The 26138-nt window shown below is 38.8% G+C and overlaps 1 protein-coding gene across 9 annotated transcripts in view; it reads left to right on the forward strand.

Moving 5' to 3' along the window:
- RBMS3 (RNA binding motif single stranded interacting protein 3) overlaps positions 1–24259 on the forward strand; it is a 708926-nt gene extending 684667 nt beyond the window's left edge. For 4 of the 9 annotated variants that reach the window (XM_049629869.1, XM_049629873.1, XM_049629874.1 and 1 more), the window contains 2 exons: positions 2563–2690; positions 17779–23715. In XM_049629869.1, the coding sequence (XP_049485826.1) occupies positions 2563–2690; positions 17779–17785 (135 nt within the window). In that variant the 3' untranslated portion in view covers positions 17786–23715. Of the gene's footprint in view, positions 1–2562; positions 2695–17778 lie in introns of those variants that run through there. The other 5 variants (XM_049629870.1, XM_049629876.1, XM_049629872.1 and 2 more) reach the window with 2 other exon arrangements.
- Positions 24260–26138: the final 1879 nt, after the last annotated feature.

The raw sequence follows: 26138 nt of genomic DNA on the forward strand, positions 1-26138 counted from the left end.
CCCCAGATTCTGATTTATTTGTCTGCCGTATTGACTGGATGTCAGGATTTTTCTTTAAATATCAGGTGATTCCAATATGTATCAAGGATTAACAACCACCGCTTTAGTGAATGAACCTTGGCAGCCTTGTAACTTCCTATAGATTAAAAAATAAAAATAAAAAAGTTGCACCATTCTTACTGTTCTGAATACCTCAAATGCTGAAGTCATCTTGTCTTTGGGACTTTGGACTCAAAGGGAAGCTTTGTCCCTTTTCTTCTCTCTTTCCATTGGGTTGAATCCAATAACATGTTGAGTACATGTTATTTTACTCAACAGAGCCAGCAAGCTACATAGAAAGGGAGGGAGCATACAGCTATGGAGCTAGTGGTAAAACACTTAGACATGTATATTTCTCTCTAGTTCTAGCCATTATTGTCTCTTGCCCCTCATCCTCATCTCCTGATGACATTTGCCATTATGGTCACAGTGCGTTGCTTCTCTGGAAGTCCATGCTATTGCTGGGACTTCTCTGGAGTCCATGCTTTTGCTACTCCATGAGTTGGCCAGAAACTAGGGTGTCAGCACCCCTCCATATGGAAGTCTACCGTGACATTTTCAACCTCTGGAGCGACAGAGTTTGGGAAAATCTTTGCAGGATTGGATTTTACAAAACATTTGACATATTTGTTTTGGGGTGTGACAGATGTTTACTAGTACCAAAGTTTGGGAAATACAGAAGTTTAAGAGGACACCATCGTGTAATTTAGGAAACCAGGGAGGTCCAATTTTGAATCTTTTATGTGCTCTAGACCTGTGGGCCCCAAAGAATGTGTCAGTATTAAACAGGTTTTAACTGGCTTTTCAGAATTTCAAAATACTGTGATTAAAATACGTGTGGGTTTTTGTTTGTTTGTTTGTTTGGGTTTTAGGGGTTTTTTTTGCTATATTTGGCCATCAAAAAGCATCTAGGTCATCAATTAATGAATCTAGATACTTTAGGCACTTTGAGCATGTTTGCATTTCTCTTTGTCTACATTGACATATGGATATGTTTATCTACAGAATTGGAGCATTTTGATGACTATAAAATAATGGGACACATCTGACAGTGTGACTTATTGGAAACAGTCTAATTATAGTTCAAGAAGAAGTTTATCATTACAAAAAGTCTTTCAGGGCACCTGCCTGGCTCAGTAGATGCAGCATGCAACTCAATCTCAGGGTCATGAGTTCAAGCCCCACACCGGGCATAGAGATTACCAAACAAAACAAAACAAAACAAAACAAAAACAAAAAAACAACCTTTCATTAAGAAAAATGCAGGTACATTGCTTTGAATTTGTGCTTATAAGTTAAAGAACTATTTATTCTCTATGTAAAACACTGAAAATTTACCAACATCCACACAAATAAATACTTATGGGAGGTTCAGAAAAATGTATAATACCAAATAGTATATTAGGAAAAAAGAGATTGAGATAATATAGGGAGAATTTTTAGATTCTAAGGAACAATTTTAGGGACGTTTAGTGAGGGACAGAGAGTTGGTCAAGAATGTTTGAAAGCTGACATCCCTGCAGGTGTCCAAGGCTATGAGTAAAACCAAGAGAATGTTTTCAGAGAGATGCCCTTCCTACCATGTATCAAATAAAACCACCTGTGCCTCTCTCAGAATCAGACATCTGATCAACTTCTTCTTGGCATCTGTGACAAATGAGAGGGTGAGGGAAGTAGCAAATCAAAATTAAGGATATTTTTGTGTTTGTTTTCTGAAACCTCAAAATGAATTCTAGTTCATGTTCTCGAAAACAAAACAAAATAAATCAAATTGCTGAAAGGAAAGCCCACTTAACAGTATTGCTTTGAAAGAATTCCAAGCTTTTTTGCAGGTTTTTTTGTTGTTGTTGTTGGGTGGTCTGTTTGGTTCACAGTCCACTGTTTTGCCAGATCATAGAAACCTGACACACCGCACTACTCCAGGGAAATGTTTGAATATATAAGTTTTTATAGGAATCCTGCATGAATTTTTGATGAATAAATTATTATTTAGTGCAGCTATCTGCAACCAGGTTTAAAAGTTCTAAGTATGAGGGAGCCTGGGTGGCTCGGTCTGTTAAGCGTCTGACTCTTGATTTCTTCAGGTCATAATCTTAGTTTAGTGAGCTAGAGCCCGGCGTTGGGCTCCATGCTGGCAACAGAAAGCCTGCCTAGGATTCTCTCTCTCTCTCCCTTTTTCTCTGCCACTTCCCCCTCACACACACTCTCTCTCTCTCCCTCATAATAAATAAATAAAAACTTAAAAAAAAAAAACAGTTCTAAGTATGGTGAAGGTGATTTTCTGACGATTCAACTGCTCTAGGCACTTCTGAAAGCAAAACTTCTTGGTGACAGATTGGAGTGAATTTCTCAGCTCTTATCAAAATGTGCTGTGGTTTTCCTTTGAGTACTTCTTGTGGCTTCATTTGGCTGAGTGCAATTCCATTCAAGCCAAATAGAAGAAGGATATTCCCTATTGTCCATCTGTAAAAAGGCCCTTTCCTAAAGCCAGTAAGGCTTTTGTGTTCTTATTTGCCTCCTTAGGGTGTTGTTGCTGATACCTCTCCCCAGACAGTGGCACCTTCATCCCAGGACACCAGTGGTCAGCAGCAACAGATAGCAGTGGACACATCCAACGAACATGCACCTGCATATTCTTACCAACAGTCTAAGTAAGTTCGGGCTACGCTAAACTCTTTCCCTCAAGATCAAGCATCTTGACATCATTCTCTCGTGTTGTGGCAATACAGACCATCCCAAAATTAGTGACAAGCATGTATTTAGTTCATGATTATGTGAGTTGGCAATCTGAGCTGGTCTCAGGTGGGTGATTCTTCTGGTCTTGACTAGAATTGCTCAAGCACCTGGGGACAGCCGATGGTCATTTTCACAGCTCTGCTTCTGGGTGTTGTCTGTTGGTTGAATAGTGGAAGCAATTGCATCATGACCAGCACTTTTCAGTCTGTTTGTGATGTATTTACTACTGCCCCATAGCCCAAATCAAGTCACATGGCCAAGCCCAGAGTTAATGTAAGAGTTCACCTCCAAGCCTTAAATACAGAAAGGGGCATTAAAAAAAAATCTACCATACATATATTGGAAAATCTCCAATATTCCCCCCCTGAAATTAGATAGTGAGCCTGTATTCTTAAATGAAGACAATAACACTCCCTTTGCAGAGTTGCCTTGAACACCCAGCAAAGCACTTCATGAAAAGGGGTACTGTAAAATATAAAACAACGTAGAGACCTGTTCAGGAATTAAATGACAAAATAAAAATCATGTATCAATTACTCTTGCAAATCTTTAAATCACTTGTAAAGTACAGTTGGCTTTGTGTTGACTAATTATGTAGACTAAAACTTGAGAGGTTTGAAACCAAAGGAATTAACAAAAATTCAGTCTATATATAGATGTCTTGCTATGCAAACTATTCTAATTGGTAGGTAACAGTCAAAGCCCTGGTGGATAGAGAATTCCTAAGAGCTCCTTCCTGTCTGCAGAGTGTTGCTCCCATTTCTTGATCATTCCTCTTTGATCTCAATATGCAGATATTTGTTTGTTGTTGAAAGATTAATCATGGTAATGGAGTCTTCCACACCTAGTTTAGCTTCTAAAGGCAGTCCTCCAAATTAAATGTGCTCATAATGGGACTTAACTTTTACTATTATTATTATTACTATCACATAACAACTTTCAGGAAAGATTCATAAGAATAAAGCAGTTTGTGTTTTGTTTTTTGTTTTTATTTAAATTCACCTATAGCCTACATGAATCACTTTAACACACACTGAACAACATGCTGGTCTCTGGTAGTCTGTTCCAAGCATACTGAAATATTTTCATTCTGTTCAGAGGGTAATAATATGTGAGAAAGGAGTGGAGAATGTGTGGAAGCACAATGAGAGACACTGGTGGGAATGAGAGCTAATGTATTTGCCAGAAACACTTGGAGAGTAGGTGAAGCTTGCTTTTGCTATTTCAGAGCATACTGAGGAAACTAGTGATCCTAGACCCTTCTTCCTAACAATTTAGTGCTCTTTGCATACATAAAAGAGATTCTTGGGGTGCCCGGGTGTCTCAGTCAGTTAAGCGTCCAACTTCAGCTCAGATCATGACCTCATGGTTTGTGAGGTCGAGCCCCCATCTAGCTTTGTGCTGACAGCTCTACTGTTACTCCCTCTCTCTCAAAAATAAATAAATTTAAATAAATAAATAAAAAGATTCTTTCATTCGCCAAGTCAACAACTATTGAAATAGTACCTCCTATGTGACAGACAGAATTCCAGACACCAGGGACTGAAAGAGGCAGGTGCCTTCCCTACTGGCTTGGAGTTTCCTTCCTGCTAGAAGTAGACTCACAGTAGACCAATCATCAAACAATCAGAATTGCAAAGCAAATATTTAAAAAAGATTCTTGTGAGGAGCCAAGATGCTGGAGGAGCATGGAAGTTTTTTTGTGTGTCTCGCATACATGAAATACAGCCAGATCAACACTATCCTGCACTATCCTGGATCAACCATCCTGCACACCTAGAAAACTGATTTGAGGATTAACACAACCATCTGCACAAGCAGAACCACAGAATTCAGCAGGGGCATGGTGGAGAGAGGTAAAATGGGGGAGAAAGAAGCCATGGAGGGCAGGGACCTGTTTTTGCCTTTGGAGAGCGGACCGAGATAGGGGTGGGGTGGGGGGGGAGTATGGGGAAAGCACCACACAGCCCCAAAGCAGCTGGAGAGAAAGTGGAAAGCTGGAAACAGCTTCAGGGACTGAACTAAAAATGAGAAAGGGGAAAGGAGAGGATTTAAATTCCCTAAGACACTATAAACAGGGGGAGCACAGAGACTGAAATTCTACAGCTCATTATCTGGTGGAGTTCTGGTGAGAAAGGCGAATTCCCAGGAGCAGTGTCAAGACTGGGGTCTTCGGGCCACAGGGAGAGGCGGTTCCCCTGCTGGGAGGACTCCCTACAGGCAAAGGCCGCAGTGGACCCGGGATAATGGTCACATTCGCTGGTGCTGGAACAAGGTCGTTAGGGGTGAAGCCTAGAGCCAGATATCAGTTGTGATTTGCCATAATCCCTGAAATACTGCTCCTAAACCATCATGTGAACTTTTTCTGGGGCAGGATGGCACCCAGCCACAGTCTCTGGGTGTCAGCAACAGCACAGTCCCACCAACCTTCCTGGGTGCTGCCAGCACCCGGCCATTGCTTGGTGAAACCCTCCCGTAGAGGGGCAGACTGGTCAAAACTGCAGTCCCTCAGAAATAAGGGGTCAGGAAAAATAGCCGCATCCAAAATAAAACTCAGGAGGGAGGTGCTGCCTAGGGCTTGGTCACAGACAGTGTAAAAGCGGGGAGTGGACGGAAGCCGAAGACAAAGGACGGGTCCACGACTGCTGGTCAGGGAGAACGATACTAGAGACTGGGTAGCTGGATGATGCTATTTTCACCACTCCCACGTATGCAACATACACACCTACAAACACCACAACAATCCACCCCAGTAAGCTAAGCAGCGCCATCTAGTGAGAAACGGAGCCATTACACCAAGCCCCACCCAACTGGGCCAACCTCCCTCTTCAGGAACAAAAATCTCTCATTCTGCTTAGTTTACAGACTATAAAGCACTTCATAATTTGACTTCTAGGGGAAACCTAATTTCAAACGTGTTTCAGTCTCTTCACTGGTCCATCTATTCAATTTTCTTTCTTTTTTCTTTTTCGTTTCTTTTTCTTGAATACGGAAGGAGAAAAATTATTTTTATTCTCAATCTTTATTAAAAAATGTTCTTTGATTTTTTTCTGCTGTATTTTTTACATTTCTGTAAATTTTTTCAAACTCTGTTTTACTTCCAACATTTCATTTTATTCTATTTCAGGGTATTCATTTTTTCAAATTTTCAAGTGATTGCTTTTTTTTTTTTTTTACTTTCCCCTTTTTTCTCTAATCCACAAGCCCCTTTCAGCACCCAGACCAAAGCACATCTAGGACCTAGCATCATTTATTTGATTTTTTGTGTGTTTGTGTTGTCTTTAATTTTTTAATTTTAATTTTTTAACTGTAATTCTTTTAATTGTAATTTTTTTAACTCATTAATTCCTTTTCTCCCTTCAAAATGATGAAACAAAGCAATTCACCCCAAAAGAAAGAGCAGGAAGAATGACAGCCAGGGACTTAACCAACACAGATACAAGCAAGATGTCTGAACCAGAATTTAGACTCACGATAATAGTAATACTAGCTGGAGCCGAAAATAGATTTGAATCCCTTTCTGTGGAGATAAAAGAAGTAAAAACTAGTCAGGATAAAATAAAAAATTCTATAACTGAGATGCAAATCAAATGGATGCCACAGCAGCAAGAAGGGATGTGGCAGAGCAGAGAATCAGCAATATAGAGGACAAACTTATGAAGGATAATGAAGCAGAAAAAGAGGGAGACTAAGGCAAAAGAGCACGATTTAAGAAATTAGAGAAATCAGTGACCCATTAAAAAGGAACAACATCAGAATTCCAGAAATCCCAGAAGTCCCAGAAGATGGAGAGAGAGAAATAGGGGTAGAAGGGTTATGTGAGCAAATCATAGTGGAAAGCTTCCTAACCTGGGGAAAGACACAGACATCAAAATCCAGGAAGCACAGAGAACTCCTATTAGATTCAAACAAAACCAACCATCAACAAGGCATATCATAGTCAAATTCACAAAATACTCAGGCAAGGAAAGAATCATGAAAGCAGCAGGGGAAAAGGTCTTTCACCTACAAGGGAAGACAGATCAGGTTAGCAGCAGAACTATCCAGAGAAACTCAGGAGGCCAGAAAGGAGTGGCAGGATATATTCAATGTGCTGAATCAGAAAAATATGCAGCCAAGAATTTTTTATCCAGCAAGGATGTCATTCAAAGTAGAATTTTTTATCCAGCAAGGATGTCATTCAAATTAAAGGAGTTTGTGACCACTAAACCAGTCCTGCAAGAAATTTTAAGGAGGACTCTCTGAGGGGAGAAAATATGAAAATGCATGCACACATACATACCTACATATATACCAAAAGCAACAAACACTAAAAAGGATCAGAGACACCAACAGAAACTCCAACTCTACAAGCAACATAATGGCAATAAATTCATATCTTTCAGTACATACTCTAAATGTCAATGGACTCTATGCTCCAATCAAAAGATATAGGGTAACAGAATGGATGAGAAAAAAGATCCATCTTTATGCTGTTTACAAGAGACCAACTTTAGACCTAAAGACACCTTCAGATTGTAAGTAAGGGGATGGAAAACCATCTATCATGCTAATTGTCGACAAAAGAAAGCTGGAGTAGCCATACTTATATGAGACAATCTAGACTTTCAAATAAAGACTGGAACAAGAGATGAAGAAGGGCATTATATCATAATTAAGTGGTCTATCCACCAAGAAGACCTAACAATGGTAAACATTTATGTTCCAAATGTGGATCACCCAAATTTGTAAATCAATTAATCACAACCATAAAGAAACTCACTGATGATAACACCATAATAGTAGGGGACTTCAACACCACTTTCAGCAATATAAAGATCATCTAATCAGAAAATCAATAAGGAACAATGGCTGTGAATGACACAGGACCAAATGGACCTAACAGATATATTCAAAACATTTCATCCTAAAGCCATGGAATATACATTCTTCTCTAGTGCACATGGAACATTCTCCAGAAAACACCACATACTGGGATACATATCAGCCCTCAACAGGTACAAAAATATTGAGATAATACCGTGCCTATTGTCAGACCACAATGCTATGAAACTCGAAATCAACCACAAGAAAAAATTTGGAAAGGTAACAAATACTTGGAGACTAAAGGCCATCCTACTAAAGAATGAATGGGCTAACCAGGAAATTAAAGAAGAAATTAAAAGTACATAGAAGTCAATGAAAATGATAGCACCACAGCCCAAAACCTCTGGGATGCAGCAAACGTGGTCAGAAGAGGAAAGTATATAGCAATCCAGGCCTTCCTAAAGAAGGAAGAAAGGTCTCACATACACAACCTAACTTTACACCTTAAAGAACTGGAAGAAGAACAGCAAATAAAACCCAAAACCAGCAGAAGACAGGAAATAATAAAGATTAGAGAAGAAACCAATGCTATTGAAAGCCAAAAACAAACAAACAAACAGTAAAACAGATCAATGAAACCAGAAGCTGGTTCTTTGAAAGAATTAACAAAATGGATAAACCACTAGCCAGTTTGATCAAAAAGAAAAAGCAAAGGACCCAAATAAATAAAATCAAGAATGAAAGAGGACAGATCACAACCAACACAGCAGAAATAAAAATAAGAGAATATTATGAGCAACTGTACAGCAATAAAATGGGCAATCTGGAAGAAATGGATGCATTCCTAGAAACATATACACTACGAAAACTCAAAGAGGAAGAAATAGAAAATTTGAACAGACCCATAACCAGTAAAGAAATTGACTTAGTAATGAAAAATCTCCCAAAAAACAAGAGTCCAGGGCCAGATGGCTTTCCAGGGGGAATTCTACCAAACATTTAAGGAAGAGTTAACACCTAGTCTCTCGAAGCTATTCCAAAGAATAGAAATGGAAGGAAAACTTCCAAACTCTTTCTATGAAGCCAGCATTACCTTGATTCCAAAACCAAAGACCTCACTAAAAAGGAGAATTATAGACCAATTTCCCTGATGAAATGGATGCAAAAATCCTCAACAAGATATTAACCAACTGGATCCAACAATACATTAAAAAAATTATTCACCATGACCAAATGGGATTTATACCTGGGATGCAGGGTGGTTCAATATCAGGAAAACAATCAAAGTGATTCATCACATCAATAAACAAAAGGATAAGAACCATATGATCCTCTCAATAGATGCAGAGAAAACATTTGACAAAATAGAGCATCCTTTCTTGATAAAAACCCTCAGGAAAGTAGTGGTAGAAGGATCATACCTTGAGAACATAAAAGCCATTTATAAAAGACCCAACGCTAATCTCATCCTCAATGGGGAAGCACTGAGAGCTTTCCCCCTAAGGTCAGGAACAAGACAGGAATGTCCACCCTCACCACTATTATTCAACATAGGATTGGGAGTCTTAGCCTCAGCAGTCAGACAACACAAAGAAATAAAACACAAATCAGCCAGAAGAAGGTCAAACCTTCACTCTTTGTAGATGGCAAGATACTCTATATGGAAAACCCAAAAGATTCCACCAAAAAACTGCTAGAACTGATTCATGAATTCAGCAAAGTTGCAGGATATAAAATCAATGCACAGAAATTGGTTGCATTTCTATATACCAACAATGAAGCAACAGAAAGAGAAGTCAAGGAATTGGTCCCATTTACACTTGCACCAAAACCCATAAAATACCTAGGAATAAATCTAGCCAAAGAGGTGAAAAATCTATACACTGAAAACTATAGGAAACTTATGAAAGAAATGGAAGAAGACACACTCAAAAAAAGGAAAAATATTCATTCTTCTGGATAGGAAGAACAAATATTATTAAAATGTCAATACTACCCAAAGCAATCTACATATTCAATGCAACATCTATGAAAATAACACCACCATTCTTCACAGAGCTAGAACAAACAATCCTAAAATTTGTATGGGACCAGAAAAGACCCCGAATAGACAGAGCAATCTTAAAAAAAAAAAAAAAAAACCAAAGCAGGAGTCATCACAATCCCAGACTTCAAGCTGTTTTACAAAGCTGTAATCATCAAGACAGTATGGTACTGGCAGTAAAACAGACACAGAGATTAATGGAACAGAATAGAGAACCCAGAAATGGACCCACAAACGTATGGCCAACTAATCTTTGACAAAGCAGGGAAGACTATCCAATGGAATAAAGGCAGTCACTTCAGCAAGTGGTGCTGGGAAAACTGGACAGCAACATGCAGAAGAATGAACCTGGGCCACTTTCTTACACCATACACAAAAATAAACTCAAAATGGATGAAAGACCTCAATGTAAGATAGGAAGCCATCAAAATCCTCGAGGAGAAAGCAGGCAAAAACCTCTGTGAATTTGGCCACAGCAACTTCTCACTCAACACTTCTCTGGAGGCAAGGGAAACAAAAGCAAAAATGAACTATTGGGACCTCACCAAAATAAAAAGCTTCTGCAGAGCAAAGGAAACAGTCAGAAAAACTAAAAGGCAACCGATGGAATGGGAGAAGATATTTGCAAATGACATATCAGATAAAGGGTTAGTATCCAAGATCTATAAAGAACTCATGAAACTCAACACCCAAAAAACAAATAATCCCATGAAGAAATGGGCAAAAGACATGAATAGACACTTCTCCAAAGAAGACGTCCAGATGGCCAACTGACACATGAAAAAATGCTCAACATCATCAAGGAAATACAGTTCAAAACCACAATGAGATACCACCTCACACCTGTCAGAATGGCTAAGATTAACCACTCAGGCAACATCAGATGTTGGTGAGGATGTGGAAAAAGGGAAACTCTTTTGCACTGCTGGTGGGAATGCAAACTGGTGGAGCCACTCTGGAAAACAGTATGGAGTTTCCTCAAAAAATTAAAAAATAGAACTACCCTACGACCCAGCAATTGCACTACTAGGCATTTATCCACGGGATACAGGTGTGCTGTTTCGAAGGGACACATGCACCCCCATGTTTATAGCAGCACTATCAACAATAGCCAAAGTATGGAAAGAACCCAAATGTCCATGGATGGATGAACAGATAAAGAAGATGTGGTATATATATACAATGGAGTATTACTCGGCAATCAAAAAGAATGAAATCTTGCCATTTGCAACTAGGTGGATGGACTAGAGGATATTATGCTAAGCAAAATCAGTCAGAGAAAGACAAATATCATATGACTTTCCTCATACTAGGCCTTTAAGACACAGAACAGATGAACACAAGGGAAGGGAAGCAAAAATAATACAAAAACAGGGAGGGGGACAAAACATAAGAGACTCTTAAATATGGAGAAGAAACAGAGGGTTACTAGAGGGGTTGTGGGAGGGGAGATGGGCTAAATGGGTAAGGGGCATTAAGGAATCTACTCCTGAAATCATTGTTGCAGTAAATGCTAACTAACTTGGATGTAAATTAAAAAAATAAAATATAAATAAAAATGTTTAAAAAAAATTTTTAAAAGATTCTTGTGATAGAAAGTGACAGGATAAATAGGTAAGACATAGTATCTGGCAAGGCCTCTCACAGAGGCCTGGATCCGAAAGATAATTACAAGTTAATCTTGGAGAGATTTGAAGAAAAAACTTTGTAGGCATTAAAAACAGGAAGTCCACAGGTCCAGAGTGGGACCTGCAACTGGAATGTGGTGAATTTGAGGGAACTGTAGGAGACAGATTCAAACAGGCAGTTATATAGAGCCTTTATTACTTGTATACTTGACTTTGTGGAGAGGAATCATTCTCAGTTTTATTCGAAGAGAGCCATGAAAGTTTTAGAAGGCATTATGAGAAAGAATGCCAGCAACTGAGTTTTATTTCAAGGAGTCTACTAACCAATGGAGTCTGAGTATGGAGGGATGTGTTTCAAGGATGGCTTTCAGGATACAAATTTCCCCCTTCTTGTCCTTGGAACAACTTCTTTTCCCTGCCTGCTTCAGTCAGCTTCAGCTGCCTCCACTTACAGCCCACAATGGGATGTTCTCTTCTTTCTCAGGGTTGTCCTACCTTTCGTGACCACTGTGTGGTATAGTGAGGAAGGGAATGCTCTGCCTGACCCAGAGACAACAGATGCCCGTGAGAGTCTCCACACACACCTTCACACTTGGAGTATCCAGCATCATGCCAGTTTCTATGCTAGGGGACGGGATCCCTGCCCTCCAGAGTTTATCATCTAGTATGAGATTTAGGCATACACATAGGCAGGATATGTATGCTGCAAGGAAGAAAATGAACAGGGCTCTTTAAAAATAAAAATACCCTAGTGGGGTGCCTGGGCGGCTCAGTCGGTTATGCGTCCCAGCTCTGGGTTTCAGCTCTGGTCATGACCTCATGGTTCAGGAGTGCAAGCCCTGCGTCAGGATCCACTGCCGACAGCACAGAGCCCCCGCTTGGGATTCTCGCTCTTCCCCTGTCTCTGCCACACTCCCACTCACTTTCTCTGTCTCTCTCAAAAAAATACATAAAATTAAAAAAAAATAAAATAAATACTGTAGTAATAGGAGAATGCCTTTAATTTTTCTCAACTGGGTGAGCTTTGGTGGAGGTGGTGGCAACTGGAATGGGGTCTTACAGACAGTCAAGCAGTGTTCCAGGTGTAGTAAAGGCTTGGCCAAAGTCCAGAGGTGGGAAAGCTCAGAGTGCTTCTTTGAGAAGTGGATTCAGAATAAGACAGTGGTGTAAAAAGCAGATTGGACCCAGATTCTAATATCAGATGCCAGACTGAGGTGCTTGGACGCCATGTCGTCTGTCCTACAAGTGCTCCTCCAACTAAGGTGGACAGTGGATTTGGAAGCAATGGAAACAGTCCTATTATTGCAATGATCCAGACAAGAGGAAACAAAGGTTTGAGTAAGACTGTGGCAAGTGTGTAATGGGGTTGGGGGTGGGGGTGAGTTTGGGAGGGGATAGACTGAAGCAACTGGAAAAGGGAAAACAGGGCTTTACAATGCCAAACACAACTATAGAGTTATTGATGCTACTAACAGAGGTACATGAGATAAAAACCAAAGAGAGCCTGAATTGTAGAGAAAGACAAGGAACTTGTCTTAACTATCGTGAGAGTGAGTCAACTCAAACAAGCTTTATTCCTTGAAATATCAGAGGAAGTCTGAGGCTGACCAGGTAAAGTGTTGTGTCTAAACATTTTTAAAACTACCCCACGCCATGGTTATGTCCTTGAGCCATGGATTCTTATGGCTGAGAATGCTGAGCTTTCCACAGATATTAAGTGCCAAAGAAAGAAACCTTCCACAGGTGTCCTTACAGCGGTAAACGTCATGGTAAAGGAGTCCTCATTCGAAGGAATTTTCTTTTGCACTCATGCAGGAACGTATGTTCCAGGATGGTCCACAGAGTGCGTTTGTTGCAACATGCCAGACATGAAAGCACCCCGAAATGTGGAACATTTCAAATGTGTGACATGGGAAAACTGCTTGCATCGCCTTGTGGACATTTCTTTAAACCTGGAGAAAAATTTTAACAGGTCCTGTTTACATTCTCAACTTCCTGTCTCTGACCTGCTAAATAGTGCCAGGAACTTTTTTGACTTGAAATAACAACAATAAAATATTGAATGAAAACAAAAATTATTAACAATTAACAAGAATATTGTTATTATTCTAAGTCAAATAGATTGACAAGCTAGTCTGAAATTTTAAAAAAGGAAGAAATTAATGCGATTCTATCCAAGTTTTCATCAGTTTCAGCCAAGGGAACCTGACCTGTGTTATGGTAAGACATGAGATTCTATAGAACCATTCAAGGAAGACACTGGGAATGGAGGTAAGCATGTGGGTCATGTAAACACCTGGGTTCTATTACTTATATAACCTTCACTGGGAAGAATTCAAGGGATGCAAGAGTACCCACAGAGACATCTATCAAGGAAGCATTCAGAAGAAAGCAGGCACAAACAAGTTAATATGGCTTGCTCTGTGTACTTGATAAAGGCCCAGCTCTGTTCTTTGTAAGTAATAGAAACATACTTAACATGAAAAATGCTCTCAGATTAGATCTGACCATTTTTAGAGGCAGGACTACAGCCTCACTGTGTCTTCCATCTAGAGTGGAGGTGATCTCTAAAATATTTTAGCCAACCCACGTTATCTCGAATACTCTGGATTTCACAAATGGCAGCTTATATCCAGCATCACTGCACTACTTAACATGCCACTACTTTCTTCAGGCAACCCATTTCTAATGATCATGATGCTCATTGAGATAGGACAGTTTAAAGTACTCACGCAAACAAACCTCTGGCCTTCCTCATTAAATGATAGCTGACCTCCTGTGGGGTGTGAAATTCTGACCAGGGTTAGCCTAGTGTCCTTGAAAAGTAACCTAACCTGCCATAACATCTAGGCTAAAGGTTTTTTTTTAAAGTAAATTACAGACATCACAACAGGAGGTTGCAGGAGGAAAGTTTGAGAAGTAGAATGATGTGGATATGAATAAAAAAGTTATATTTAGGATCTGTCAGTAAATATTTTAATATTCCAAATTACACTTTTCAAGCTAAAAAAAAAAACATTTCTACACATGTTGTACTCATGTTTTGTTTTGTTTTGTTTTTTTCTTGTTAAAAGAGGCTCTTTGGGGCTCTTATCTGCAGACATGATACCTGTGGTTTATTTTGGAAGTTCTGTGGAAATTCCAATTCCTGTCCAAGTTTTCATCAGATTTTCTTTGTGCTATTTAAGAAATCTTATAAATGACTAAGGCTTGAAAAGTATGTGTCTTCAAGCAAAGTTAAATTCTAATATGTAAAGTCTTTCCCACCTGCTGGTTGTCGCTCAACCCTTCTGAGCCTCCTTGTCCTCTTCTTTAGAGTGAGAGGTTAGATCAGTGTTCTCCAAAGAGTATAAATTAGGTTTCTAGTGCTGAGGGAGGATTTACCACCATTCCCAGGAGTTGGGGGTGGGGTGGTGCTCACAAGGAATGTTGGGAAGCACCCTCTAACCTAAGTGAAATGCTTTCTTAATTGCAGTTCTCTTCAAAGCCATACAGATGCTAATGACCATGATCTCCTAGAGGGCCAGATAAATCAAATGTCTCACTTCCTGTAAGATTAGAGAAGAGGCTGCACTTCCTACTTGGGAATTCTGAGTTTTTTTCACACATCTTAAATTATTAAAGAACTAAACAGAATGTTGTCAACATGATGATTATTTTGATACTAATTTAAAAGATTGCATTCTTCCAAAAACAAGTTTGTTTTGATATTGAATACCCTTCTTTGTTGGTGCTTTACGCATAAATTTAGTTTACCTATGGGTAATCCAGTTAGTGGGAGCATACTTTGCAGTTTTCCCCAGACTCTGGACCACGGAATCCTTCTTTTCACATGGCGTCCCATGAAACTAATCTGTCAGGAATGACCCTGGGGGCCACTGCATCATTAGATGATCCCTAAGACTTTTTCCACCTCTAAAATTTAGAATTCTAAGATTATGGTTTGCTACTTCCCAATCTATTCACTCTGCTTTCTTTGGGGGTGGGAGGTCAGGGAAGGATGAGAAGTTTCAAAATGACTCTATGATCTTAAATTTAGCCAAACTCTAGTCTTCCAGCATTCACATTGACCTTAGAAGGCCCTCATCTCAACGTCAGTATGGCTGGTTCTTTTATTCTTCAAGTTGCTCAGATTAACCGAACTGTCATGAACATCAGTTCCCTACACATTGTCAGTATATCAGTAGTGTGCAAATTATGTCCTTGATTACCATTCTTACATGCCCTTTAAGCTTGTAAATAATAATATATTCTATTTGCACAGCACTTTACAGTTTGCAAATGATTTTCCTACTCATTGTCATTACATAAATTTCTCTGTATAAATTGCAACCCATGTTATTTCTAAAAGAGCCTCACCATCCAACTTAAAATGTTATTGTTGCTAATGTTCACAACCTTGGAAATTTAGAAGCCTTCTATTTTTGTGGATATCAGTGCAATACATAAACATTATGTAAATGCGCACTTTCACACCTCATCTAGGGCAGAGAAGGTGGCCAGGAGTGAATTCGGTTCTATTAAATAGCAAACACCTTTTCCCTTCCAACTTCAGCTAGCAACCACAAAAATGCAAAGGACAACTATTTATTTCTCAGCATTTGTTTTCATGTAACAATGAGACTACTTTGTGGGAGGAGCTATTGAAAACATTTGTGTAAGATTATAAAACTTGAAAGTAACTATGGCCTAGTTCATAAAAATGGATACTTCAAGGCCAGTGCACATGACATACCTGAGCAGTGTGGGTGTTCTATGTCATATAGTCCAGACACTGTTCTGTTACAGAGATTCATGGTGAAGTAGGCATTTTCTGCTAAATGCCTAACAATACTAGAGTGGAAGGTGGGCATGAGAGCAAAGAACCGACCCAAAAAACAAACAAAACACAAAACCAAACCAAAAAAATAAAAAGTTTTGTTCCCAGAAAAGTCTTGTCCCAGATCATCCTAGTCTAATCGTCATATAGCTCAAGACATCGTTAAGGGCATTTTGTGAATTTGAATACAGCCCACTTGCTCGGAGCAAATACAGCCCTGTGCCACACTGCACAGCTTGGGGAACAGACCGTGGGTGGGAATTTAGCCTCCACAACCTACCCCACCCCCCCAGCCATCCATCTTGTATAATGAACAACTTGTAAAACCTTAGCAACCCTATGTTTTCTTACTAAGTTAAGCAACTGGGTATCAGAAGAACCTGCAAAGCACTGAGAAGGGGACTTCGTCTAAATGAAAACTAAAACTATCTAGAACTGTAGATAGTTTTAAAAACCATTTTATAGCATGCCCCCTGAAATTAATTAACAAAACTCTAATCTGTGGGTGGGAGAACTAAGTGTAAGGGTCAACCCACTGGAAGACCAGACCTGCAGTGTAGACGGGGCTGAAGCAGAGGTAATTATTTGGGCTGGGCTTGGCAAAGTGGCATATAGTAAAAAGGGCATTTCTCTAGTTAACCACCTATTATGTAGGTACTATCTGTCAGATTCCTGGACAGTAAAAAGTAGAAATAGAATATCGTCCCTGTTTTCAAGAATTAAACACCTTTTTTTTTTAAGTTTATTTTAAAGAGGGAGAGAGCAAGCGTGGCAGGGGGTGGGGGGGGGCATAGAAAGAAGGGGCAGAGAATCAAAGAAGTATTTGTGCTGACAGAAGAGAGCCCAATGTGGGGATGCAGATCTCAAACTCACAAGCTGTGAGGTCATGACCTGAGCCAGAGTCGGACACTTAACCTACTGAGCCACCCAAGTGCCCCCTCAAGAGGCACTTGATGAGATAGCTGAGCAAGGAAGAAGAGGAGAAGAGGGAAAGTGGACAAAATCCATTACCTCCTAACTGTCTTATTTATTGGGCCAATAAGGCTATGTGAATATAGTTGGAGAATCCCAGAGGATAACACACAATCCACTGCTATATCTTGGGTACAGAGTAGGGGCTCACATATTTGTTGACAGAATTTGTGATGAATCCAATGAGACTTTTTTTTTTTAATGTTTATTTTTTGAGAGACAGAGCATGAGCGGGGGAGGGGCAGAGAGAGAGGGAGTCACAGATTCCAAAGCAGGCTCCAGGCTCTGATCTGTCAGCACAGAGCCTGAGGCAGGGCTCGAACTCATGAACCTTGAGCCGAACTTGGATGCTTAACCGACTGAGCCACCCAGGCGCTCCCCAGTGAGAGTTTTAAAGGGACAGAATTGAAGAGTTTCTGGGGTCCCTACAACATAAGCCAGGCGTATGTTCTTCTGCACATGGAGAGTATCACTTATCTGGGTATATTTGTAATACTTTATACTTTAAATTGAAAGGTATTCCTCATCTCTTAGCCTTGATATTTAATATGAACAAACTCTCTGGCTCAAATATCTATTTGTATGACAGTGGCAGGATTTAAAACCTGTACAATTTTCTGGATATTGAAAAAGCATGGTATCTTTTAAAGAGATCTCACTGGAAAAGAGCACACGCAAGGTGATTTCAAAGATGCTTTGTTGTAATGACCACTCTTACTCAATTGTTTCTACAGACCATAAACAAGACTGAAGAATGTTTGTCTGAAACTTTGCCTTGAATGAAGAAACTTCGTTGAACAGGAAGTTGGCTTCCAGTTTGCACAGGCGTCGATGGAATGCTTTTTTTTTTTTTTTTTAATTTTCTACTTTACCCAGTGAAAACAAAGTGTTTTTATGTGCTGTGCAAATGGTTCCTTCATGTGGTCTGACAGTTTATTTTTGCCATTTTTTTAATTAAAGGAAAAAATTCCAGAAGAGGAAACAAACAAAAACCAACAACAAAACAAAACATGGAAGGCTGACATTTTATCTGGAAGAACATTTGAATTCAGAACTTACCAGAAGATGTAGATAGATTTTTTTTTTTTTTATAAACAGAAAATCAGATGTCAAGAGGTGGGCAAAGCAGAAATGGAAACAAATTGTCTTCCTCTGTAATTAAGCTACTTTTCCTTTTCTCCTTTTTGTTTAAATCTAGTGGCTTGGTTTTTTATTTTATTTTTTTCTTAGAAATATTTAGGTAAGATTTATCTTGAATCTTAATTGCCTTAATTTTAAGGACGTCAAAGGCTCTCGAGGCAAGCTGTCAACGTCTTGTTAAAAAAAATTTCAAGAAAGAATTGAAATATTGTGCCGGCTTTAACTGGTACAGAAGTTTAAGACTATGAGTTTTTAGGGTGAAAAAAAACTGTACAGTTTAAAAGAAAATGTTTTTCTTCATTTGAAGAAAATTTGTTGATAAAAGAAACCATGGCAACTGCAAGAATTGGGAAAATGCTGGGACTTTTCATGAACTTTGTCTTAAGTGTTGAATCATTCTAGAAGGCTAAAACATTTTACGGTAAAGTTATTAATGTTGGTTTAAAAACAACTGCATTAGAAATAATGCGTGTTTGGGGGGCAGAATGCAGATTTTTTTAATTTACAAAGCGTGATCGCTAGCAAAAGCATTAGTGCTTTTTATCTGCAGTCTTTTTTATGAGCTTTACAAAGTTTTTAGTCAGCTTTGCTTGTCACATTGCAAAACCTAGCTTAAGAGCATTAAAAAAAAAAAACTTAAGTAGATAGGAGCTTATGGTCAAAAAGTGCAAAAAAACAAAAAAACAAAAAAACAAAAAAAGCAATAGATAGAGAAATTGTTGACAATTTCTGTAGTCTTTCCTAGTTGTGATCAAATTCAGCCTATGGATGGCCTATTTTATACCAAAGATGAAGTGGCACCCTATTGCAGTCCAGAAGATAGAGGTTGTTTTCCTTTTCTTCTCTTTTCTTTTTAAAATTTTATTTGACCTACATGGCCGGACCAGTTCTTACTTTGTTGTTTGTTTAAACTACCTTCCACTGGTGTTTTACATACTGCAAAACAAAACAAAAAGGGGTTTTGTTTGTTTTTTTCCTTTTAGTATGCATTTGTTGATAATACGCAGACGCTTGCACCTGCTGTGTTCAGCGGTTTGAGCATGAAGAGTTCTGGATACCAACTGACAGAGCCAAATGGCTGTATATCCATTCCATGAGCTTTTTTGGTTCCTTACTAGCTCTCTTGAGTCATGACACCTGTATTGATGGCCACCAGTAAGCTGAGACACTTGATTAACAGGTTGAAATTCCTTTATGTGAACACTCAACTAAAGATACTTCCCGAACTGGTCTGAAAGTCACTTGTCAAAAAAGCTTAGTGATATTCTGTGAAGTGATGAGTGGTCTCCTGAAAAGGTCTCACTGTATTTGTAATTATAGTCTTCCTTCTCAAGTCCAACACCTCTAGGTTTTATCTTCTCACCTCAGTCTTTGTTATCATTTGCCATGAACAGCCACCTTGATTCTGCAATTGGGGAGGGGATATCTTCTTTTTGCCTCCTTTCATTGTATTCCCATACCCTGGTGTTGTCAGAAGAAGGACAAAAATAGACCTCTTTTATTTCAATTTAACTCTCTGAGGCAAGTAGGACCAATAAGATTGAGGGTTCTATTAGTGGAATATAGGTAAGCTTTTAAAATGCTAGTTGACAATCAAGAAATTGTATGATTTATATTAATAAGAACCAAAAGAGTTGGGTTTGATCAATCATTAAAGCCAAAGGAGATATATTTGCATTGAAGATGATGCAAAACTTTGCCTAAAATGAATTGAGTTAACAAACATCTTGGCATATTTGACTCATGGAACCCATGTTCAACCTGTTATAGTTTTACCTGAGATTAAGACCAATGGAACTTTGTTAACTGAACCATGCACTAGAATTGCTTCCCGAATGGATCATTAGAATCAAATAGGTGAAAGTCTTTTCACAAATTAAGTCAAGAGAACCTGTCTTAGTCCAGAAAGAGGAGGGAAATGTATTAAGTGCACTGTAAAAGAAAACAGGGTAGGCTTTTAAAGGTGAAAAAAGCTTTAAAAGGCAAATCATATCCCCGTTAGGTCAATATCAGTAATGAGTTTGGCTTGTATGACATTGTCAATATTCCACTATTTATGATCTGTTAACAGAGGCCTCGTGCTGAAATGGGCCCGTTTCTCTTATTTGAAACCCCATGAATTAGAAGCTTGAGTCTAGGGAGTGACTCCCTATCTTTGCAGTCAAATTAGAGGCAAAAATGTATCCAAGAAAATGTAGCATGTGCTACAGAGAAATTCCATCTGGTGACACCCATCCTTGATGGTTTTCCATGCTTTAGAGAGAATCCTAGATTTATACTTTCTTCTGTTCCATCCTTCAGCTTCTCATGTATTTCAAGGGTGGCACTTAAGTTTTACCTTTGAGAAGTGGGCCCCTGAGTTACAGGGGGTAAAAGCGAACATGTGTAGCAACTGTGTTTTTTTGTTTCTCTTTTTCAGTCTCTGAACTCTTTGTATAAATAAGGATTATCCTGGGCATAATTCATTTGAATATGAAACCAACATGCTTTCTTTTGTTTCTGTAAAAAACAAAAAAACAAAAAAAAAACAAAAAAAAAAAAAACCTTAATGTGATACAAAGAAAGTCTCATTTACGCAATCAACAATGAGGCTAAGAGGTAGCTACCATGTGGCTGATGAATGTGCCTAGGTAACTTCCTGTTTCTATTCAAAACTACTGCTTTATTTATACATTAAGAAACATTTTTTTCAACTATGAAATTTCAATGATCTCAATTTTTTTAAGCCACTTCAGGCACAAGGAGATTACCTGTCATTTTATGTCCACGTGTGTTTTATGTTTGGATTTTTTGTATCATGCCATTCTAGGAAATATCTTATTTCAAACCAAAAAGAAAAAAAAAAAAGAAGAAGGAAAAATGACACATGTTCAAATTTGCATCTGTCATCCTACCTATAATTGTTTTTAAGAGTCAAGTCTGGGGGAATAAAAAAAAAGCATCAACAGGTAAGCAGCATTATATTCTATGAAAAATAAAACAAACCAAAATATGTGTTCAATACATGCAGACATCAGAATCCTAATTTCATCAGCAATCTATATTGTGATTTTAATCCTATTTAGGACTCTATTTTTTTTTTAAGTGTTCTAGCTCATCAGATTCCCAAACATTTATTCAGATACTACATTTTTCCTTTCAACTTAATTGCCAAGACTTCTAAACATCAGGAAACAAACCAAAGCCACAGTCCAAATGGGATAAATGTTATCTTACCCAAACTCTAGTTACATGGTCAGGGGAGCAGTGGGTTTTCTTTTAATAATGATAAGGTCTTGTCAGGGAGACAGATTATGCATAGTGATTCAATACACGGCCATGTCTTCTGAAGACGTCTTAGACCCTATGTAACCTAAAAGTAACGGGAGCAGGTGCTGGTGACTGTCCAAGACTGGCACGTCTTGATTATTGCAAGTGACATAATATTCTCAAAACAAAAATCATCTACCTGACTTCAGTCTGGCCAGGGTTAGTTTGTCTCCTCGTCTCCATGCTTCACTTGAATCAATTCTTCCTGTGACTTTAACAGATCTGCCACATTCGACAGCATAGAAGACTCCCTTCCACCCATTCTAGTGAAAAACCCCATGGTATTAAAAGCACTCATGTTAGAGATGGAAGGCTGAGAGCAGAAGAAGGTTGGATGGAGCAGGAAGTTCACTGTCAATGCAGAATACATCAACCCCTCGCAAAACTGCGTTACAATCATTTCAATTCATACGTGACAAAAAAAATAATAGACTTTTTCCTAAAAAAAAATTTATTTGAATATTTTGGATGTCTATATATACCTATATGTCTTTTACAGCAGCCTAAACTCCCCATTAATGAAGAGTAAGCTTTGATTTAAATAGCACTTTTTCAGTCTTCATGACTCTGAAGTTTCAATGGACTGTCTAGACAGATTACAATGTTAGTAGGAAACTAAAAATACATTTGACAATTCAGTCTCATTCTTAATTTGCATGTAGAAGCCACTACAGATGAGCTGATCAGCAGAGAGAAATTCTTAAGTAAGTTTCAGCGATACGTGTTTTTAGATTGTTATAAAATCAAATAAAGGGTAATATTTATGTACACGTATAAGCAACATTCAGCACATTTGAGGAGTCACACTTCATAACAAAGTTTAAACATGTCACACATAGAGCCTTGATCTACATTATCTTGTCCACAGTAGGGAGTGAAGGATGAGATTTTGTTTTTTTGTACCGTTGTGGCTGGCATCCTTCAGAATTTTGAGCTCACAGAGACTGATGGCATATCACTCCAATCTGAGGGACTAACGGAATTCAAACAGGCTCGTTGACTCTGTACACAGTACCCTTCCTATGGCAGAATGATAATGGGATTTCAGTAATGAATCAGTTTGTTACACATGACATCCACTGTGGCACTGGAAGACAGTGGCATCTAACTCAAATTAATGTTTCTTACCCAATATTCTTAAATATGAAATCAGTCCCTTAATTCAAGCACACTTGGTCATAGCTGTCCTTTGTGGCCTGTACAGAGTTCAGGAAAGTACAAAGCTAAACACAAGACTCGTGTGTGGCCCCAGGACCTTTTCTGATGTGACAGGGGAGCTCACCCCAGATTGGTGGCTTCTTTTTATCTTTGGTGTCATCCCCATGCATATGCTCCCTGTCACACACACAAAAAGGGTGGATAGCTTCTCAATAGTCCTTTCTTTGTATTGCTGAAAGGGAAAATGAACATTCTAAGAAAAGCTTCTTCCACTCAGGAAGCTCTAAAGCTGGAGGAGAGGTGAGATCGAGCTTGGAGTCTGTGGAAAGAACCTCAAGGCCACTGAGTCACACTTCTCTTCCACTTTATTCACTGCAGTTAGTTAACTTCCCTGATAACTGAGACTTGCAGAAATACAATCACTCTCAATTTTAGAAGGGCTACATACCCTGTAGGTTGGTTCTGTCTTCTCAACTATTAAGGTCTTGGGCTCTCTTTCCTTTTATTAACATTTTACCCTCCAGGTGGAAGAGAAACATTTGGAAATCAAATTCAAATCAGTCTGTTTCTTTGTTAAGTATTGATTTACTGAAGGAGTTTAAAATCATTGGTAAAACCATCAGTGTACTATAGACCGTGGAGTTTTATTATCCGTAAGTCTCTTTTCCATCCACCACAAATAATTGAGAGTTGGCTGTATTGTTGCAAATGCAAAGGGGGAAAAAAAACTGTAGCAAAGTATTTAGCTTCTCTCAAAAGAAAGCTGTTTTGGTTTCGTTCAGTATTAAAATTTTAACCAGATGAAAAGGTCAACTCCAAATTGAGTTATGAGAATACAATAGCATCTCTTGGTTAAATATACACTCATCCCTATTTTAAATCTTTGAAAAAAAAAAAAAAGGAATCATTCTGTTTTTTTTTTTTTTTTTTTATTTTGCATCACTGTATTAAGGCTGAATGATCTTGACACTCCAGTGGATTTTTTTCTGATCATTTCAAATTTAAGTAGTGTCCAAAGTGTAACTTTAGTGTTATGCTTTGTATTAATCCTCTGGTCTTAGATTATTGAGAAAGATGCTCTGTCCTCCTCCCCAAAATGTTTCATTTCCTCATATATGGAAAAATGAGTTATTTCATACTTTTCAGGAACTATAAAAACTATTTCAAAGAGACACTTGAAAAAGTTTTCTCCATTCTGGAAATTAATTCTTCCATTGATTTGAAAAGAAGTGGAATATAATTGGAACCTTAATTTAAAAAAATACATGTAAAAGTGTACTTGCTATAAAATACCCAGTTTCTTTAAAAAATATGGGACACAGCTTCTTTTAAAACCCTTGTTTTAGGCCATATTTGACTTCATGGAATTTCTGAAACATCATTCAATTCTGACTTTATTTAAGAGCATTTTGTACTGCTGTCTCTGTCATGGAAAGTTCTGTAATTCTATGGTGTTTCCGGTTTTATTTTTAATTTTTTCATCTGTACCACAGTCAAATTAGCTACCATTTCCCCCATTCCTTGGGCTTTCTGTAGATCAGTGGATGTTAGGTTTAAACTTCTGTTTTCTTTGATGAAGCTTTCAATAAAAAATGAAAATAAAATCAATCAAGAAGACTGTTGTGTTTTTCTTCACTGTTCCAGAGATGGGTTACAGTAAGGACTGTTGAGAGGGAGCAGTCTCAACTGGGGATTCTGCTGGATTCCAGCAGAATGCCTAAAACAAAACATCCCTGGTAACAAAAAAAGTGAAAGAGGAAGGAGCATTCTATTCATGCGAGGGACTGAGAAAATCCCTACTCGGGGGCTTGGCCGGGGCGGGGGGACCATTTAGGTCTTCCTAACCTCACACACTTTTCCTACTCTCTGCTTTAGAGATAGTCCAGTTCTTACCTCCAAACATTCTTGCCATCTGCCAACTACCTGGTGCATTTTTTGTCCAGGCCAGGAGATACAGAGTTATACATAATAAATTCCTTTTGACATCTGCGGTTTGTATCCCTACAATGATTAAATCCAGGTCAATCAAGATCAAAAGTGTCCAGGGGAACCTGGGTGGCTCAGTCAGTTAAGCATCTGTACGCATCTGACTTCAGCCCAGGTCATGATCTCATGGTTCATGAGTTCGAGCCCTGTGTCTGGCTCTTCGCTGACAGCTTGGAGCCTGGAGCCTGCTTCAGATTCTATGTCTCCCTCTCTTTCTCTGCCCCTCCCCCACTTGTGCTCACTCGCTCTCTCTCAAAAATAAATAAACATTAAAAAAAAATAGGGGCACCTGGGGGGCTCAGTCAGTTAAGCGGCCGACTTCAGCTCAGGTCATGATTTCACCCTTGGCGAGTTAGAGCCCGGCATCGGGCTGTGTGCTGACAGCTTGGAGCCTGCAGCCTGCTTCAGATTCTGCTTCAGATTCTTCTCTCTCTCTCTTCCTCCCCTGCTCACACTCTGTCTCTCAAAAATTAATAAAGATTAAAAAAAATTCTTTCAAAAAAATTCTTTTTTAAAAAGCGTCCATTTCTCACGTGATGGAGAACACTGGTGAGCAAATAGCAGAAACTATACTTCTGTGGCCCAGAATCATCTAAGCTAACCTATTCAAGGGCCACAAATATTGCGTGCTGTAATACGTATCTGCTGTTGTTCGAGAATACTTAATTCTACAGAACACAAGGAAACAAGGGAGTTAAATGAAATTCATATAATGTGTTAAACACAGCAAATGAAGTAAACATAAAATAGACTTTAAGACATAAAATAAGTAAGGTATGTGAGCACGAACAAAAATAGAAATGGAAAGATCAAGGAAACACTATATATTTATGATGCACTAAATATACATGAAGTACCATGTATTCATGATACACTAAATATACATAAGAAATATGAGGCACTCAATATTTTTGAGGTCTTAATTTAGTCACCCTCAGGCACAGACAGCAGCCTATCAGGCTAATCGGTGAATTTCAATTACCTGCCCTTGCTTCTTTCAGATGGAGCCTGTTTCACTAGCTTCTTCCTTCTGTGGCCTGCCTTGCAACATACAATCAGTGGAGAAGGATGATGTAGTGGAGGGAGAGGTGGGATATATGAACACTGCAGAACTCTTTTATTTAATGTTTATTTATTTATTTTGAGAGAGACAGAGCACAAGCAAGGGAGGAGCAGAGAGACAGGGAGAGAATCCCAAGCTGTCTCGATGCTGTCAGCACAAAGCCCGACTCGGGGCTCGATCCTACAGAGTACAAACTCATGACCTGAGCCAAAACCAAGAGTCGGACGCTTAACTGACTGACCCACCCAGGTGCCCCTGAACATTGCAGAACTTTTAACTCTGTGGCCTTCCACTCCTCTTGAACCCTATCCTCAATGAGTTAACCTTACCCGTGGCTTTCCTCTTGCTTCTTGCCATGGGTTTTTAATGGATTTAATAAGCCCTTGCCTTCAGCATTTGACCTGTGAACCTTTCTGTTCTGTGACCTCTAGTATAACT

This window comes from Panthera uncia, chromosome C2 (genome assembly GCF_023721935.1).
Source record: "Panthera uncia isolate 11264 chromosome C2, Puncia_PCG_1.0, whole genome shotgun sequence".
NCBI classification, from domain to species: Eukaryota; Metazoa; Chordata; class Mammalia; order Carnivora; family Felidae; genus Panthera; species Panthera uncia.